The sequence below is a fragment of the Truncatella angustata genome (assembly GCF_020726525.1).
Source record: "Truncatella angustata strain MPI-SDFR-AT-0073 chromosome Unknown BKA67scaffold_9, whole genome shotgun sequence".
Classification (NCBI taxonomy): Eukaryota; Fungi; Ascomycota; class Sordariomycetes; order Amphisphaeriales; family Sporocadaceae; genus Truncatella; species Truncatella angustata.
Window position 1 is genome coordinate 1,170,029 of NW_025763389.1, and position 16,299 is coordinate 1,186,327.

The following is a 16,299-nucleotide window of genomic DNA, read 5'->3' on the forward strand; positions in this document are numbered from 1 at the left end:
CCGTAATGCAATCTGATCGTATCGGAAATAATCATCAACGTAATTGCCATCGATCTTTCGATCGCCATACCTAATAATTTTCGCATGTACTGGGGAAAGCTTCCTCGTAGTTTTGATCGTCCCTTGAGAATCTAGTCCGACTGGAACCGCAATGCCGCAATCCGGTCTCTTTGGTATTTTGCGGCATTATCGCGATAGAAATTTTAGACTGATCCTGTGTAGGCACTGGAAAACCAAGGCGTAATGCTTCTAAGGCATGCGAAGGCTGTCGACGGCGGAAGCAGAAATGCAATGGCCTGGATCCTTGCGACATCTGTCTGAAACGCAGCTTACCATGTTCGTATAGGACTGTGACTAGGCAACGTCAGAGTCACCAAGGTGCAAGTTCTGGACGACAGCCAAGCTCCCCACATATCGCGAGTGTAACTACATCGATGCCTGATGGAACCACCCAGGCGCCTCTCGCAATCTTATATGATTCTCAGGTCAGAGGTGTACACGCAGCGCTTTCGAGGGAACAAATATTCAACTGCATCAGAATTATACATGCGAAAGGAAATTATTCTTCAAATTGTCCTGAGGTCGTATATGGTCCTTCATCCAATATCTCTCTTTGGCGTCACTTCCGCGCTCACCTTGACCCGGAGGTGTCTGTGGAAGCTGAACATGAGCATTCGAGTGGGTCTTACGAAGAGGTCGATGACGATCTCAACACATACAAGTGCACAAGGCCGGCAACCCTGGGCTTGGGACACAGTATCAATCAAGCGTTCGTTCGGTACGAAGTTGCGAATAGCTTAACAGAAACATTCCTGCGCATCACTCACCATGTTTTCCCTGTTGTTTCTTCTGAAGAGCTAAAAAACAGTTTGGAGCTGCTATACGACTTTGGAGGCGATGATGTCCTGCCACATGCCGAGAAGGCGCTCCTTCTCGCCTCAATGGCAATTGGATCAGCGCAAGGCTCTCCTGCGCGCTGCACGGATACTCTTGCCGCTAAGGCCCGGAGGGAATTAGACTACGCAGGTGACGCCCTCAGCTTCCAAGCTGTGCAAGCTGGATTGTTACTGATAAGTTGGTTCCTCATTTCTCACAACATTGGATACTAACCGTTGGTGCTGTCCACTCTTATCACCAATTTATGGTTCGGGACCAGAATCTTGGATACCTGTATTTGGGAAACGCTATTCATAAAGCACTAGCAATCGGTCTTCATCAGGGTGTTTTTGGCCAATGGCTGAGTAAAGAGCAATCCGAAATAAGAGTAAGGACTTTTTGGACGTTGTATTGCTTTCAGAGGTAAGAAAAATTCCGAAATTGTGCAAAACCCACTGAAGAAGTTTGGCAGCTTTGTTGGTTTGGCCCTTGGGCGACCTTTTGCGTTCGTTGCGTTCGACAGGGGTACCCTAGATCTGGCGCTCCCCAGTCGTTCAAGTTTTGAGCGGGCTACGGTAGAATTATGCATTATTACCGAACTAATCCATAAACTGTACCGCAATCAAAGGACATCCATAGGTGCAGACCTAAAAGCTGCATACGGTATCGCCAGGAGGTTACAATCATCTGCCCAAGTAATACAAGATGGTTTAGGAATCGAAATCGTCGATCATCCTCGTAATCAGGAAGGGAGTAAGCGATTAAAACAAATCGCTATATCATATCGTAAGTAAAATCACTCGTCTCTTTTCCAGCTAATGTTTACGGGGTGCAGAATACTTTCACATAACCTGTCTCACATTTAGACCTTTCCTTCTACTCTCATTAGAGCTCAAAAAGCGAAGCGACCGAGCGGATTTGATGGAGCAAAGAAACATGATGGCAATTATTTCGGCTGTACATGATGCCTGCCAACGTTGCATTTCTGCGTCACGTTGCATTATAGAGCTGACCGAAGCCGTTCTCTCCGTTCAACCATCTAACGAGGTAACAATGATGGTCTCCAGATGAATACAAGAGTTATGCTTACTTTTGTTAGTGGATTTGCAAATATGAATTGTACATTGAGACGGCATTCCAAGTCCTCATTGTGGCAGTATTACAGGATGAGATTTCTTATAGTACCAACTCATCTTACACAAGCCGGGCATTGGACTGCTTGGAACGAATGTCTGAACGCGCGGGCGTAACCAACTCGCTGTCCGAACTGAGGCAATTACTAAGGAGGGCAGAAGCGACTATGTCAAGACGATTCTCATGTGGACAATCCCTACATGAGCGGCTGCCCTCGCAATCCTTGGATCAAACGAAACAATCGTCCGTTGAAAATGTGTGCCTTTCGCATGGTCCAGCTGATATATCCGAAATACAACATTGTGGGACAAGAATTCCGCTGCGTGATTCTGGTTCTAACTCTATTGAAGCAGCGGTTGAGAGCATACTGTCTGAGCGATCACTAAGTTTTTCTCAACCATTGACGGATACGGCCTGGATGAATGAGGAGTGGAGTATCGATCTATCTACCATAAATTGGGATTGGTCGAGTTAGATGTGGCGTTTCTCCTGCCATGCGTGCCGTGGATGTTCCGGGATGCACATCTCGCGTCATTCGATCGCTACTGGGGCAGACAACAACGTTGTCGCCCTGAATAGTCTGCAGATGATGCAATATAGGAAAAACACTGGCCAGCTATTAGCAAATAAAGATGTTTACTTCGGTTATACATAAGGCTAAAGAAAAACAGAAGAAACATTTAATTTCGTAATAGCGTCTCCAGGAATAAAGAAACAAGCTTGATAATTAAAGGTAAGTATTGTAGACGGAAACCTACGATCGCAAACTAGATGGAGATAAGGCTTTCGCGAAAAGTGTATACTGGGCTGTGTGGTCACCGCCGACAGTTTTGTATCAAAATCAATAGGTTTTTACGAGCCATATTGGATGCCGATCCGTGCTGGCCCAATTGTCCTTGGTCGGCTCTCTCCGACGGCCACAATGCAGCTTGCAAACTACAGCATTATGGAAGAACTACCGGCGATTCCAGAGGGCTGCTCATAATAGCCTCATTATGTCACTAAACCCACAATCTGAAAATTCTGACAGATTAGTCGTATGCGAATTACAATGTGTTGTCCATGCGTTGTTGATCGTTGGAAAGGGAACCTCGTTAGTTATAGGAATTATGAAGAGCTTAGTTAGACACCGGAATTATTAACTGGGTACGCAGCAAATCGCGACAAGCGCTTTGCAAAAAGTGGAGGATAATATTGTAGTATGCTGGGTCAGTGTCCTACTCTAGCCAACCCGGAATTATCATGCTCGGAATTACAAGCTCGCCTTAGCATCCATAGAGCTTTCTAGCGCACGGAAGATTCTCCCGAGGTACTGCAACGGGAATAGAGAATGCAAAACGTTCATGAAATTAATAATGAGGAAATATCAAGAATAGACATAAATAAGCAAATCGCCTCGTCTCCAGGTCACAGAATTCGGCATCAAACATCAACCACACTCTCAATCTGGTCTTCTCGATCCTCAAACCTGCCAACTTACATAGTACTTCGTGTGTATAATCTTCAAGATGTTCTCCCTTGTTGCACTCTCATTGGCCGCTGCCGCGAACGGCAATGCCATCAACCGCCGTCAGTTGGAACCTGCTGCTACTTTTAGCTCTGCAACTCCAACAGTCAACGCTGAGGTCATCTCGACCGACGTCGCTGCACTTGAGAACTCTACCACGGACTACTATATTGGATTCCAAGGAGCCGATTTTGACCTGCCTTATGCCAAGTATTACAACCCTAACGTTGCGCCGATCTCCGATGCTTTGGTTAACGGCCTGGCTGGCAGCCCGTGGCCCAGCGCTTTCAGTAGGATTCCGATCCTGTACCATTTGCTACGATATAATCGCTAATAACCGCAGCCTACTCCGCTTGGGAAGCCCACAAGTATCTTGAGCAACCTGGATACCTTCAGCTTGAGAACGGTTGGGCTATTAGCGCCAATGGGACGCTCATGATCACCGTCCGCAGCGAAATTCCAGAGGGTAAAGAATCTTAAATCCTTGCCATGGAACCTCTACCTCATACTAATATAACTTAAATCAGTGACCGGAGACCAGTATGATTGGTGGTTTGGCTGGCACTCGGTTGAGACCCAGCGCTACAAGTTGTGGAACCCCATCGCTCACCAGTACTCCTACCGTACGCCATATAGTGAGAACTGGACCAATGAGACTTATGCTGAACGCTACATTGGAGCCACTTCATACATTGATGAATACGTCGGTAACGATGCTGCTAAGCTGAGCATTGAGTTCGTAGAGCCTGAGTCGATGGGTTTCAATACGACTGCTTGGCCAGATTTGGGTATTGAGACGATTGTCATTGGCAAGGTTTTGATTGGAGGTGAGTACGATTGTGATGTTTCAGAGACCACACCGGGTCGCTGACCATCCAAAATACTAACACAAAGGGTGCTCTAGACTATTCCGTGGAGGAATTCGATGGCATTTCATACCTGATGCACCAAGTCCGCCGTATGCCTAATGGTTACCGCGAGCTCCGTTCGCGCTTCTTCATTGACTCAAACAACCACGGAAATTCTCAACTGGGCCATGATCTTGCTGTTCACTGTAACATTGAAATGACACGTGAGTTTGAAGTATTTGACTGGATTATATAACGAGCTGACAAGCTGGGACAGACCTAGGAAGGTTCCTTCCCGCCATCTTTGAGGAGTTCAAGGACATCAAATAAAACACATTTGAGTACTGTATGGTTGACAGGCTGTTCAAAGTGGCTCTTTTTCGGAGTAAGCATAACAGGACTGTTTGCTACAGCGAAGTCATTGCTTTGAAATGTCTGTTCTATAGCAGCAAACTTGGGCGAGGCACGGAAACTGGCACATGATAAAGAGCCAGTGACTGATACCCCTGTTCAACCAGAAGTTTAAGAACCTCACCTCTCTGCTCCCTATGTAAATATCTTTAGAAAACTAATAAAATTATCATGTAGTAAAACGGTTGATTCGATTCGACTGAAATAGCATTCTAATTCGGGATTGAATTTCTTGTATCCTCTGGCCGAGAATATAGCCAATTTTTCTTATTCAAAGTCTGATGCTAAACACCTGCTTCTTAAGAGACACGGTGCTACCCGCTTCAACGCCTGCGAAATTCAGCAGTACCTTCTATAGGCCAATTAATTTCTGCTTGAAGTTAGCTTCTCCAAGTGTTCAGAGTCCTATCCTCGGCGGCTAAAGTGCGACCTGCTGGCTAGGTTAGTATGCTTTAGGGATGTCTCTACTATTATACATGATTGTGTTCTTTATTATCCTAAATTACTTATTTTCCTTGCTGTTAATTATAGTCGACCTATCGCTATATCGAACTCAATCGTAGCCCGAACTACTTCCACGTCTAGTATCTAGTCCTTATCGTCGCTATTTATCTTCCCGCCTAAACGGAACGAAATACTTCCTCTCCGGTTTTATATATAGTTAAGTAAGTCTTTACGATAGTTTATCCATTTTCTATAGTATAGGACGAAATACTCTACCGTCTCTTTCGCATATCCGTAATCACATTTTAGTAAAGCGACCACGCCGATCTAGGCCAGGTACTAGTTAAGTCGCGTCATTCTTTTTAAGAACCTCCGTCTCTAGTCGACTTCCTCGATCCATTCTTTCACCAACCTCGTCTATCTAGCAATTTCTCCGCCTAGTAGCTTATATTCTTCGGATCCTTCCGCCCTCGCCGGTCAGGACAGTGTGGCCTGGTTGTTCTGGAGTAGTGGCGATTGACAACTGAGCCGCAGTTCCGTGCCGATTGGCTGGCCATATCACGTTGGAAAAGAATATGGAAAATCCTCGGCGTACGCGCTTATACGCGGCTCATTTTCTGGAGTTGTCAATCCTTGATACTGCCTGACTATCAACTGTAAGTTAATGTCCATACATATAAAATCACCAGTTTACTAGGAGGACTCAGGCACGCGGAAATGCCGTAGCTGTTTACGAGGTTAGATTCAAGAACAATAGGACAAACCCCACTGTCACAGAGCCGCTTTCTTGTAGCGTCCACTTACGAACAATAATCTACGTAGATCACCTCCCCGCCATAGTCATGGACTGCCGTTGCAAATCATGAACCAAGAAATTGACCCCACCCATGGATAGACTCGTGCTTAAAATAGATCGTGGCGCATGATCTCCAAGGTCTGATCCAAACGGAGGTCATCCTCATCGTATAGCATAATATCTGGTCGAAGCCATCCAGTATCGACTACACGTTTAATCTCATGTTTTTCTAGTAGTTGAGCTTTGATTTCAAGTAATTGGCAATTTGTGGCAACTTGTCATGGTACTCCGGTTAAATATGGGCAATCGTCATTTTGAAAGGGAAATTGGATTAATCCTGTCCGCGAATAAACTCAGGGGTCGAGTGTGGAGAGATCGGTGTTCGTGGTCCCGTCCTCCAGATCTCATAATTTGGACAGAGTAGTAAGGATGGAAAGAATGTTAGGAGAAAATAAAACGAAGGGTACAAAGGAAGGAGAAAAAGAGCCGGAGGATGGGAATGGTAAATTTTTGCCTCTACCGTGCTTTCCTCCTGATTGAAGCGAAGCTACCTGGGTACCGGGACCCGTTGCAGGACAGCGACCTTTCTATACATAAGCACGTAACACAACTGTTGAATGTTACGCTCGACAGTAAATTTGGAAAGGAATGGCTAAGTTCATGTGCCAGAGGATAATGCTTTTAAATAAATGGCCACCAAAAAATAACTTGAATTTAGGGACCAAGTGACACCGGTCATAGAAGCCCTTCTCGCACTACTACCTTCATAACCACGCTTTCTCATCAGGCATTATGTCCTTTAGCCTTTGGCGGATGATAAAAGGATAATGTGTTTCCATGAAGATAGATTTTGCGGTTTAATATGAAGTGCTCGCAAGCAAGTGAATAAAATGGAGGATGGAGCTTAAAGCATGAAAAGCTGTCGGGCAATTCACACCTAGATAAGGCCATATCATTTTGAATGGATTTTTATGCGTTAGCTTGGTGAAACAGGGAAAAGAATTTTCATGGCAGCTGCTGCCTCGCAGCACTTATAATATCTGCTTGTCTTGACCCCAGACTAGTCGTACTTTCAAATAGACGCCCTGTAATGTATTGTCGTATTAGACTTGATAGTAGACATGAAGCTAGAATATGGTACCATTTCGGGACATGTCGGACTCCTGGAGGGTATAAGAAACCACAAATTCATCTATAAGTTGCCCAGGGTTTCAGGGAAGCTCGAGTCCTCTCGACTTTTTTGATTGTCAGATGTTCGTTAAACCACAAGAAAACGAACAAGAAACTCAAAAGAACATAACAATACAATAATTTCAACGTTCGTAGCCAAGCACGCTAAGTATGGAATGTCGGCTCAAGCGGCATTGCCAAGTTGAGGTAAGTTTAACATCTTGGATTGCGCAAGCGTCTCTTATAAATTCGTTTTCAACCCGGTAATTGGATATCTCCAAGTATCCACTGTTTGGAACAGAAAGTGCGGTCTACCATTTTCTGATCCCATAACCTCCAGTCTTGGACGTTGCTATGCCGGAACGATCATCTAGCGGAACATCTCATGGGAACGTGACACTGCGACATTATAAACACTTCAGACTTGACCGTAGTTGTGTTGCAATTTCAATGCTAGGATCAGCCGCAGCAATTTTCGAACTACTGCATATCGTGCTTTTGCCATCGATCATCACGACGTTCTACATAGCCTTGCTAATGATCCTTATACGCTTACAGAAAAGCACAGTTTATAATACGGAGAGAGAGAGAGAGAGAGGGAAAAAAAAAAAGGAACAAGAAAAAAAACTGAGGTATCTGATGACAATCGCGGATCTTACGAAGGCTTATTTTAGTGGAACTCGGCATCCTTACATAAGGACACTTTATGGTCTACTTACGTTACTATTAATGAGAGACAAATAATTTTTTCAGTCTAGTTCAAGTCTGTCGATTGGTTTTGAATCTTTCTGGTGGCTATCCGTTAGTCATTTCCCCTTCAACAAACTTTATTTTACAACAACTCTCGTGTACATCCCTATATATCAAGAAAGAAGAGTATCAGTGGATGGCCTAGAGCACTTCTCGCAGAAGACTACCCGCCATACCAATTCTGAGTACCCTAACTCGTCCAAAGATTAACGCTCATACGAGATGGCTCTTGGAGCCGACGTTTACAATGCGCTGTAGCGTATGGATAAGAAAAATGTATTAGGATCCTACTTGAAGCTGAAGCGGACATCGACTTCGCAGATGTCGCAGGAGTCACGCCACTCTGTGAAGCTGTGGCTAGGAACTTCAATTTGATAGCCTCTGTGTTACGGCAGGCAGGAGCGGATTCATTTATTGCACTCGATTGTGATATTAGGCTGGCGGAGGAAGGATTTGGTGTTAGCTTTCTCAGTAAAAGTCCCGACTGAGATACTCAATGGTTCGCGGCGCCAACCTAATCTACTAGTATAGTAGACATGTGGCAAAACAGGGGATCACCCTATTCGGGCTTTGGTGCTCGCTCGTGTCAATCCCTCTGATGCTAGAGCACTATATAAAGAGTTTTACGCTCCCGTTCATTCATTTTATATTTCCTGTCTCCTTTAAATTCAAATATTATAATAAATTCCTTTAACGTCATTATTTAGCAAGCGAGTTATGTCACTTTGCGGGTCGCCATTTTTAAAAATGAATATTACCTGTGTATCTCGGAAGCCGATACTCTAGCTGAGCTTTGCTAGGACATGGTGAGCATCTACACTGTGAGATAGGCTGTTAAGCAACCGACGTTGCGTTGCGTATGAACCTCTGAACTCAAGCTAGCTGAGAAGGTTACGATAGGTCGTCTTTTTTGCGCTGCCTTCGACTTTTTTTTTTTTAAAGCATGTTCGTCAAACAAACCCCTTATTTGCTTCCCACATCCCCTTAGTAGATTGCGGCCTCCGAGCACTCATCTCGGAAAGCTATAGTCGTCTGTGAGTAATACGCTATTGGGGGCTCTATCCACTATCGGTATATAATGCAAAACGCGTACGGTATATTGAGGAGCCAATCGCATGTGCATTTGGAGCGGTGGATAGGAGGGCAAGTCTTATAGAGTAGATATCAAGTGGTTCAAACTGATTTGGTTAGCTAAATGCGAGATCTAAATGCATGGATAGAGTCAAAAGAGCGCACGTGTCTCGTTCACGCATACCGCAAGTGGACATAACTAGTTAATGATAATTAATAATAATCTATAGAAGGAAGAGTTCTTGGACACACCCTCCCTCCTGGCGTATAGCTAAAAATAGGTGAAATCTGGAGAACAAGAATGCTAATTAATAGAACCCCGCAAGGGCGTATATCTAACGCTAAAAGTACGTACTTCTAAACGTAGCAGAGAGGTTGGCACCTGAGCTAGCAAGAGCCGTACACATTTTACTAGAAATAGTTAATAGATAAGGACGGTACTTTAACATGAAGAGCTAATATAAGGTAGGTTTAAACGCGAAACTACAACTCCTCCGTTATTATCCGTTTTTAATAATACCGTTTAATAAACGGTATTCGCTTATATTAAATGCTAGATATAAGACCTCCTTTTTTAAAGGAAAGGTTGCTTATAATTAGTAGTACTAAAGCGGGTAAATTAGCCTTTAAACCGTTAGATTAGTAAGTAGGTGGGTGATCACTAGGGAATCCCCCGTGTTATATGTGTTGTCTTTTCTTTATTCTACGCTTCTTTTCTTTCCCTAAAGGTCTATCTATATGTATCTTGCTACAACACCCAAATATCACATACGACCATAGCTCCTAGAAAACTCGGCATCCCGTCCGCTCTGCCCTAGATAAACTGGGAAGCGCTGGATTAGTACTCAGGTGGGTGACCACTGGGGAATCCCCGGTGTTGTATGTTTTTACATTTTTGGGTCACTCTTCTGAGTAAAAAGCACTTACCAGATCTGGCCATATCCACAGTAGCCTAACCTAGATTAGTGCCAGTCCACTTAACGTCAAGCGTACCCTCCGTGGACTTTTACATGCGCCGCTGACCAGCTTGTCAAGGGAAGCGTGTTCGTGACACGGCCACCTGTTTGAGCGGTACGCCTCAGGAATATTGCTCAATTTTTGCTTCGTTTCGCCGTAGGTCAAGTGGCGTCACAGGGCTTTGCGCGCGTTCAGCAGCAACTTTTATACATGATTGATATGGCTGTGCCGGAATTTCTTACGAAGCATGTAATGACCTAATATGATAGGCACAAGGCTACGAACAACGGGCGTCTACATTGAATCTTCCTTATAGACAAGGCTCAGATATTATACATTTTCAAGCAATCTAGTAAAGCGACTCGAAGTATTTTCAACACTACATGCTTCGTACCGTGTGAAATCTTGACAACAACATGATGAATTCTTTCATTGGCGGTCTCGTCATTGAATTAGTCGGCCGGAGTCTGGCAGTGGTCGCCACTGATGGTGTAATGGCTACATTGGGCTATTCCCTTACTATGTCCCGACACGGTGTCGATGTCTTCACACGCAATCCTGGCATGTACATAGAATCAAAGGAGACAATGCCACGTAAGGCCGAAAGGTCTCAGATGCCAGCCAGCGATTTTATAATCCATAATCCTGTGCCAAGTCCTCTCCAGATATTCTCCAGCTACTAAACTCTAGTGTTTTTTTTTTTCGGGCGAGCCATACGGAATAATATGAGCGAGCACAGTAGAGAAAGCTTCGTCACCTACGTATTTCTGCACATGGCTGTGCCTATGTACTAGTATCTTGCGAGCCATCGTAGATTCGCATCTATGTCGGCTTCATTAGATGCGAATCTACGATAGCCAGCTCGATATCGAACCGTATCGGTCATTTCATCCTGATCACAACAACCTGTGCACACGGGAGGGTCTACGGAAATGCCGCGAAAGCCAAGGATCACCCACGAATAATAAGGCTTGGATATCCCGCTGGAAAAAAAGGCTCGACCTCATCAGAACATCCCAACTAACGGGATTGCAACATTGGGTCCGAATACAACCAAGTGAGTGGGAGCCAAGTTAAAGCTGCGCCTGACGGATGCTATCATTTCGGCTTCATGCCGATCCTACCTGTCTGCCCCATGACGGCGCCATATTGCGAACGCTGAGAACCCGAGACAGTTGACACTCCAACACAATAAGGCTAGGTCGGGCTTCGATGCTGTGTTTCTGAGCAATGTGAACGCGGTGGCACCCGCACGGTACGGTCATATAAGCATGGTGAGTTGTTTTCAGAGACATATCAGATTAAAACAAGTATTTGTTCTCGTACGGATTGGCAGGTCGAGCCTGCAGTTGCCATCTGTTCTGCGTGTTCTGGTTGGCTCAAGGTATGACCGAGATCTTGAATGTGTGCTACCCGAAATAATGCATAGTCTCAGTCACAGACTGGGATGGCGAGGCCTTGTATGTCAAAGGGGGAAAATTACAACATACGTTGTTCGGTCACCCCGTAATTACTAACTTAGCGGATGCGAAAGATAAGTATCGTTTTGGATGAAGAACAAGTCTGAGTCCATATATATGGATGGATTAATACAAAGCTGTACATGGACCTTTATCTACAGAATACCGAGGTCTCTCTGTTTCTACAGCGTATGTTTAAGCAATAGCAAAGTGGCGGCACTCCCCGGCCTGCGCCTACCATCTTTCGCCTATGCTGTTAAGCTTGGCGGTTTTGGGCACGACAAAAAGCGCCTTTGCTTCAACCAAGACCTTGCCTTCCAATGTCTCAATGGACCCTCGGACTCGGAGCTTACGATCGCTCTTCTTTGTGCCGTCCTTACCTACCACTTCATCCTCTTCTGCGATGACTGGCTCCGTCTTGACCACGTAGAACGCATTGGTCAGTGTGGGTCTCTTGAAGGCAACTTCTAGGCTTGCCGTAACGCCTGTTTTCGCAGGAAAGCGTGCAATCGCACACCTGCCCAGGCTCTCGTCCAGTATGGTTGACAGGATGCCGCCGTGTGCCACGCCTGGAAATCCACTGAGCGCAGCACCAAAATATACAACATTGGTCATCTCGCCCGTGTTCTTGTTGTAGAATATGCGCTGATATGCCAAACCACGACATCCTTGGAGCGGGCCTGATGTGATGCTTGGGTTCCGTTGCCCCTGGCTTCTATCCTCATAGGCGTGCCACGACTCCCACGACGGGTCGGATGATAGAGCTTGCACGATGGGTAGGCTCTCGGCTGTCGCGTGGATGTCAGAAATGATGTATTCATCCTCTTTCGTGCCAGGTTCTGGTAAGGGGGGCGGCGAGACGGAAAGTCGGAAGAGCGAGCCTATACTCGTCCCGACCAGCAGGAATATCGCTGCGTATACATAGCCGCGACGCCAGCGGTCGGGTTTGGGTTCTTGCAGAGGCTGTGTTTCGGGTATTGTCGAGCTGGCTGCCAGGGTCTGGGGATTCAATTGCTGAGGATCGCGACGGAGTGGTGTTGTCGTGAATGCCCTCACGGTAAACCTCGGCACTCGAGCAAGGTTGAAGCTACTACTGCAAGATCGTGGGCCTCCAATCGGTAGGAGCCGTTGGTAGTTGGGGACTGGCGGCGCTACCAGCTTGGAGATCTGCTGTGGTCGAACCATGGTTGCCGGCCTGTTGCGCATCGTAAGTTGCATGTACTCCCCCGGGTTCTGCTGGTCTCAAAAATGTGTGGTGTATGGGGGGCGAGCTTGAAACATTCTGGGGAGAATCGAGTCAGACCGCACTCTGACCACAATCGACGGCACTCAACTGCTGCGAGCAGGTCTAAACTAAACCAAGCCAGGCAAAATAGAAAAGCTTATCTAGTTACTGAGTAACCTAGACAAATGGCAATTCCGCCGTTAGCCTTGGCCTTTGGTCTCTGCGCGTCTGTGCAGGGCAGTGTGCTGTGCAAGCTGTACCGCAGTCAAGCGTGCCGACAGTAGTGACTAAGGTTACTAACTTATGTGGCATGCGCGTAAATCACATTACAGCCCGGGATTATGTAACCATGTACTAACCTTACACTTGTACGCAGGGGATCAGTTGGCGACGGAGGTACACAGTACGACAGCGCCAATAGTTTCCTGCGATGGCGCGCTGCACTCTGCATTCTGCTCGCTTGGTGGACCTCTGCAGCTCTGTTCTCCAGATTAGCGCTGGTCTCGTGGCGCAGCAAAGAAAAATTCGACGGCACTATTGGTTGGTTTTCGTCTAACAGGCCAGAGAGGGACAACGGCGCCTTGTTAGAGCAGTAATTTGGGATGCCTCTCGACTGCATTTAATTGGCGGCAGCTGTCGAGCCCCGCAGATGCCGGCCTAACAGTTGCTCTCCAGATCCGTGCCCTCAGCACAATCAAATGGTGGGGTTGGGAGGACTCCAACGCCTCGAGGAACGGTCCAGCGTTCGGCCACCGCGCTCAGGGTGTCTTCTTTTAGGAGGAGCAGCCCCCAAGCCGCCGATGAGGCTGAACCTGGTTCCTTGGAAATCAGGGCCAATTCCGACGTCCTGTCATCAACCACACGTCAAACATGCTCGTGGTTATCGTCAATCGCTCATATCTATCAGTCGACGTGATCAGCTAACATCGGCTTCTTGAGGCAGCCAAACCAAAGGGCGGCTATAGCTGTAGCTGACCCGTCTCGCTGCCCTACAGGTCTCGCTGGGCGTCTCACCTCACCTCACCTCACCTCATCTCACACCACGCCACACCAAGCACCTGGGTACTCATTTCATGTGCGTCGGGGCACAATCTCCTACAGGCGCCAACTCTACCCGAACTGCGCTCGGAAACATGGACCCTCTTGTCCAGGTGCCCTCCTCTCGTCCAGCGGGGCTCATTAAACCCGTCCTGAAGTTGCAGTCCCCCAACTTGGAGACAATCCGTCGAATAGGTCGGAGGCGCCTGGAATCAGGCGGGATGGACCCACATCTCAACTCCAGAGCTGCAATTGCACCACGGTCAGACATGAGCGGAGGCGCAATCGCCGGGGCTGTCATCGGCGCCATCGTCGGGGTTGCCATCATATCCATCGTCCTAGGCTTCCTATACTTTCGATGGAAGCGGCGGTCTCATGACGAATCTACAGATGGTGATAAGCCATCTATAACTGAGCGAAGGTTATCGTTGTCTGGACTAGACCGCTCGGCTGAGCAACCTCAAACTGCACACGACTCGGACCATCAACAGGATTCTCAGCCATGGCCAGGAGACGGCCAGTTCGATCCTGATGGGATGCCATCCTGGGCGTATAGCATGGACTACAGCCAACAACCATTCCCAGGTCATGACCGAGAGTCCCCGGTCAATGCTGGCGGCTTTCAAGCTCGCCATCACGACCACTCCACTCGGAATGGTGACTCCACCTCACACCCGCAGGATCTCGAGGATACAGTTCTTGATACCTATGTTCCACCAACTACTGGCCCGGAGGGTGGTGCTGCAGATTACTATGATACGAACATCATTATGGAGTCGGAACCAGAGGCTGAACCTACCCCGGGTGGGCCAACACGGCAGATGACAGAGTTGTATGAAGAGCAACTCAAGCAAGCACGCCAAAGTCGCAAGAATAGTAAGGGCTCAACATGGAGTCGTCTTAAACAAGGCCTATTGCCAAAAAGAAAACGATCCACGCGTGTCTCGGAAATCGCCATGGAAGAAGGTCATCGTCAACCATCATCCTCGCCAACCCATCCTGACGTCCCTATCACTTCGATAGAAGGCTCTAGTAACAAGGCTTTGGAAGGCGATCATAGCTTCGGTCCGGTCACTGAGCTCTTCGAGGAACCTCAAGAAATAAGCGATTCAAGCCGTGTTGATTTGCATGCACATAAAAGAGCAAAGCGGCGTGGGCCCTCGGGGGACACATCTGGAATTGTTGCACATAGGCTAGATTCCCTGCAAACAGAGTTTACTTCGGATCCCCAGCTCCCTTCTTCGGCCCTGCGGCGCAAGCCAACGCTTGCTGATCAGTCCGCGACTCGACAGCCAACGAGGTTTCAAAGTCCTGATCTTCCAGGGCCTATGGAACTGGACGACAGTCTTTTTGTCGATGGCGACAGAACTTCGGCTGTACGCGGATCCCACTCTCCACCTAATGACACAGCGGGCTTTAGTGCAGTCAACCCAATGGAGATCATGAGACCTTCAAACGCTGCAGAAAAGGCCGTCTTTACAAATGCCGAGCTGACACGACTGACTTCTACATCCGTTTCGCCGCCAACGTCTCCTCCGTATAGTGCCTCTACCCCACCCGAAGCACATGTACAACACAACCCAGCTGTACGCGAGGCAGAGGAGGAGGACGACGACGATGCCGACGAGTCTGACTACGACGTGGAGGGGGATTTTGACGAATATATCCAAACGTTCGAGCAACCTCCGCAAATCGCCATCGACGAGACTTTCACCACGGACGGTCCTTCTGACTGGTCCACCCCTGCAGGAACGACATTGACCAATGCCTCAAGTGGACGTACACCGGCCACTGAGATGCTGTCTTCACCTTCCCCAGCTCCCTCGAATATGCTGCAACCTGACAGCAGCGCATCTCCGCCCGAAATATCCTCTTCTCCCAAACCACATCTCACATGTGAAGAGTGTGGTCGCATGTTCGATCAGATCCATAAATTGAACCACCACAAAAGATACCACGATCGCAAGCATGTGTGTCTCTACCAAGATTGTGGCAAGAAGTTCGGGACCAAAACGCATCTTGACCGACACATAAACGACAAACATGAGAAGAAGAAGGGATTCCATTGCACGCAAGAGGGATGTCAATACTTCAAAGGCGGAAAGTCCTTCCCTCGAAAGGATAATTGGAGGAGACATATGATCAACAAGCATGGAATTACACCGACAGTAGATCCCCAACCTGCTGAGTAAGACTAGAGAAGCTTACTTATCCGGACGCGTTCCTCTAAACAGATAGCAACGCAAGGCATGAACACAAGATTGGGCACGCTCCCGAACTTGTAGCCCATCTGCCACCTGCTGTCATGACATGGAATAAGAGCAACATGGCGCTAGAACCCAATAGGCGATTAGGACTTTCGAAGCGGGCCTTACTAGAATCTCCAGGATGACGCAAGTGGCTCGGGTTACGCTGTCAATAGTAAAACCCGTGGCGACTACACCTATTATTGTGCCTACTGCTTGCCAGGACACCTTTATACTAACCTATACCAACGGACCAGCAATTAGCGTTTTGTGTTTATTGTACATAATCGACATACATAAGTCACATGCATTGGCGGCGTTCTCTTACTGGGGCTCAACGACTATTCGTATTGAGCGGTGTTCGAC

At 47.3% G+C, this 16,299-nt stretch overlaps 5 protein-coding genes across 5 annotated transcripts; 4 read left to right on the top strand and 1 right to left on the bottom strand.

The window, feature by feature from the left end:
• Positions 1–2,657, top strand: BKA67DRAFT_418819 (uncharacterized protein). Its single transcript, XM_046096805.1, has 6 exons — positions 1–173; positions 223–1,070; positions 1,127–1,299; positions 1,349–1,662; positions 1,712–1,923; positions 1,976–2,657. Exons 1-6 carry the CDS (start codon positions 152–154, stop codon positions 2,483–2,485), a joined length of 2,079 nt encoding a protein of 692 aa, XP_045953412.1. The 5' UTR covers positions 1–151; the 3' UTR covers positions 2,486–2,657.
• A 696-nt stretch (positions 2,658–3,353) lies between these two features.
• On the top strand, positions 3,354–4,958 carry BKA67DRAFT_580859 (uncharacterized protein). The gene is made up of 5 exons (XM_046103886.1): positions 3,354–3,807; positions 3,861–3,983; positions 4,045–4,344; positions 4,422–4,589; positions 4,643–4,958. The coding sequence occupies exons 1-5, from the start codon at positions 3,519–3,521 to the stop codon at positions 4,693–4,695; spliced, it is 933 nt and encodes a 310-aa protein (XP_045953413.1). The 5' UTR covers positions 3,354–3,518; the 3' UTR covers positions 4,696–4,958.
• Positions 4,959–9,912: 4,954 nt separating this feature from the next.
• On the top strand, positions 9,913–10,654 carry BKA67DRAFT_580861 (uncharacterized protein). The gene has a single exon (XM_046103887.1). It carries the CDS (start codon positions 10,381–10,383, stop codon positions 10,645–10,647), a length of 267 nt encoding a protein of 88 aa, XP_045953414.1. The 5' UTR covers positions 9,913–10,380; the 3' UTR covers positions 10,648–10,654.
• A 683-nt stretch (positions 10,655–11,337) lies between these two features.
• On the bottom strand, positions 11,338–12,931 carry BKA67DRAFT_580862 (HotDog domain-containing protein). The gene has a single exon (XM_046103888.1). It carries the CDS (start codon positions 12,640–12,642, stop codon positions 11,659–11,661), a length of 984 nt encoding a protein of 327 aa, XP_045953415.1. The 5' UTR covers positions 12,643–12,931; the 3' UTR covers positions 11,338–11,658.
• A 643-nt stretch (positions 12,932–13,574) lies between these two features.
• Positions 13,575–15,977, top strand: BKA67DRAFT_418872 (uncharacterized protein). The gene has a single exon (XM_046096806.1). The coding sequence runs from the start codon at positions 13,723–13,725 to the stop codon at positions 15,877–15,879; it is 2,157 nt and encodes a 718-aa protein (XP_045953416.1). The 5' UTR covers positions 13,575–13,722; the 3' UTR covers positions 15,880–15,977.
• The last annotated feature ends 322 nt before the right edge of the window (positions 15,978–16,299 follow it).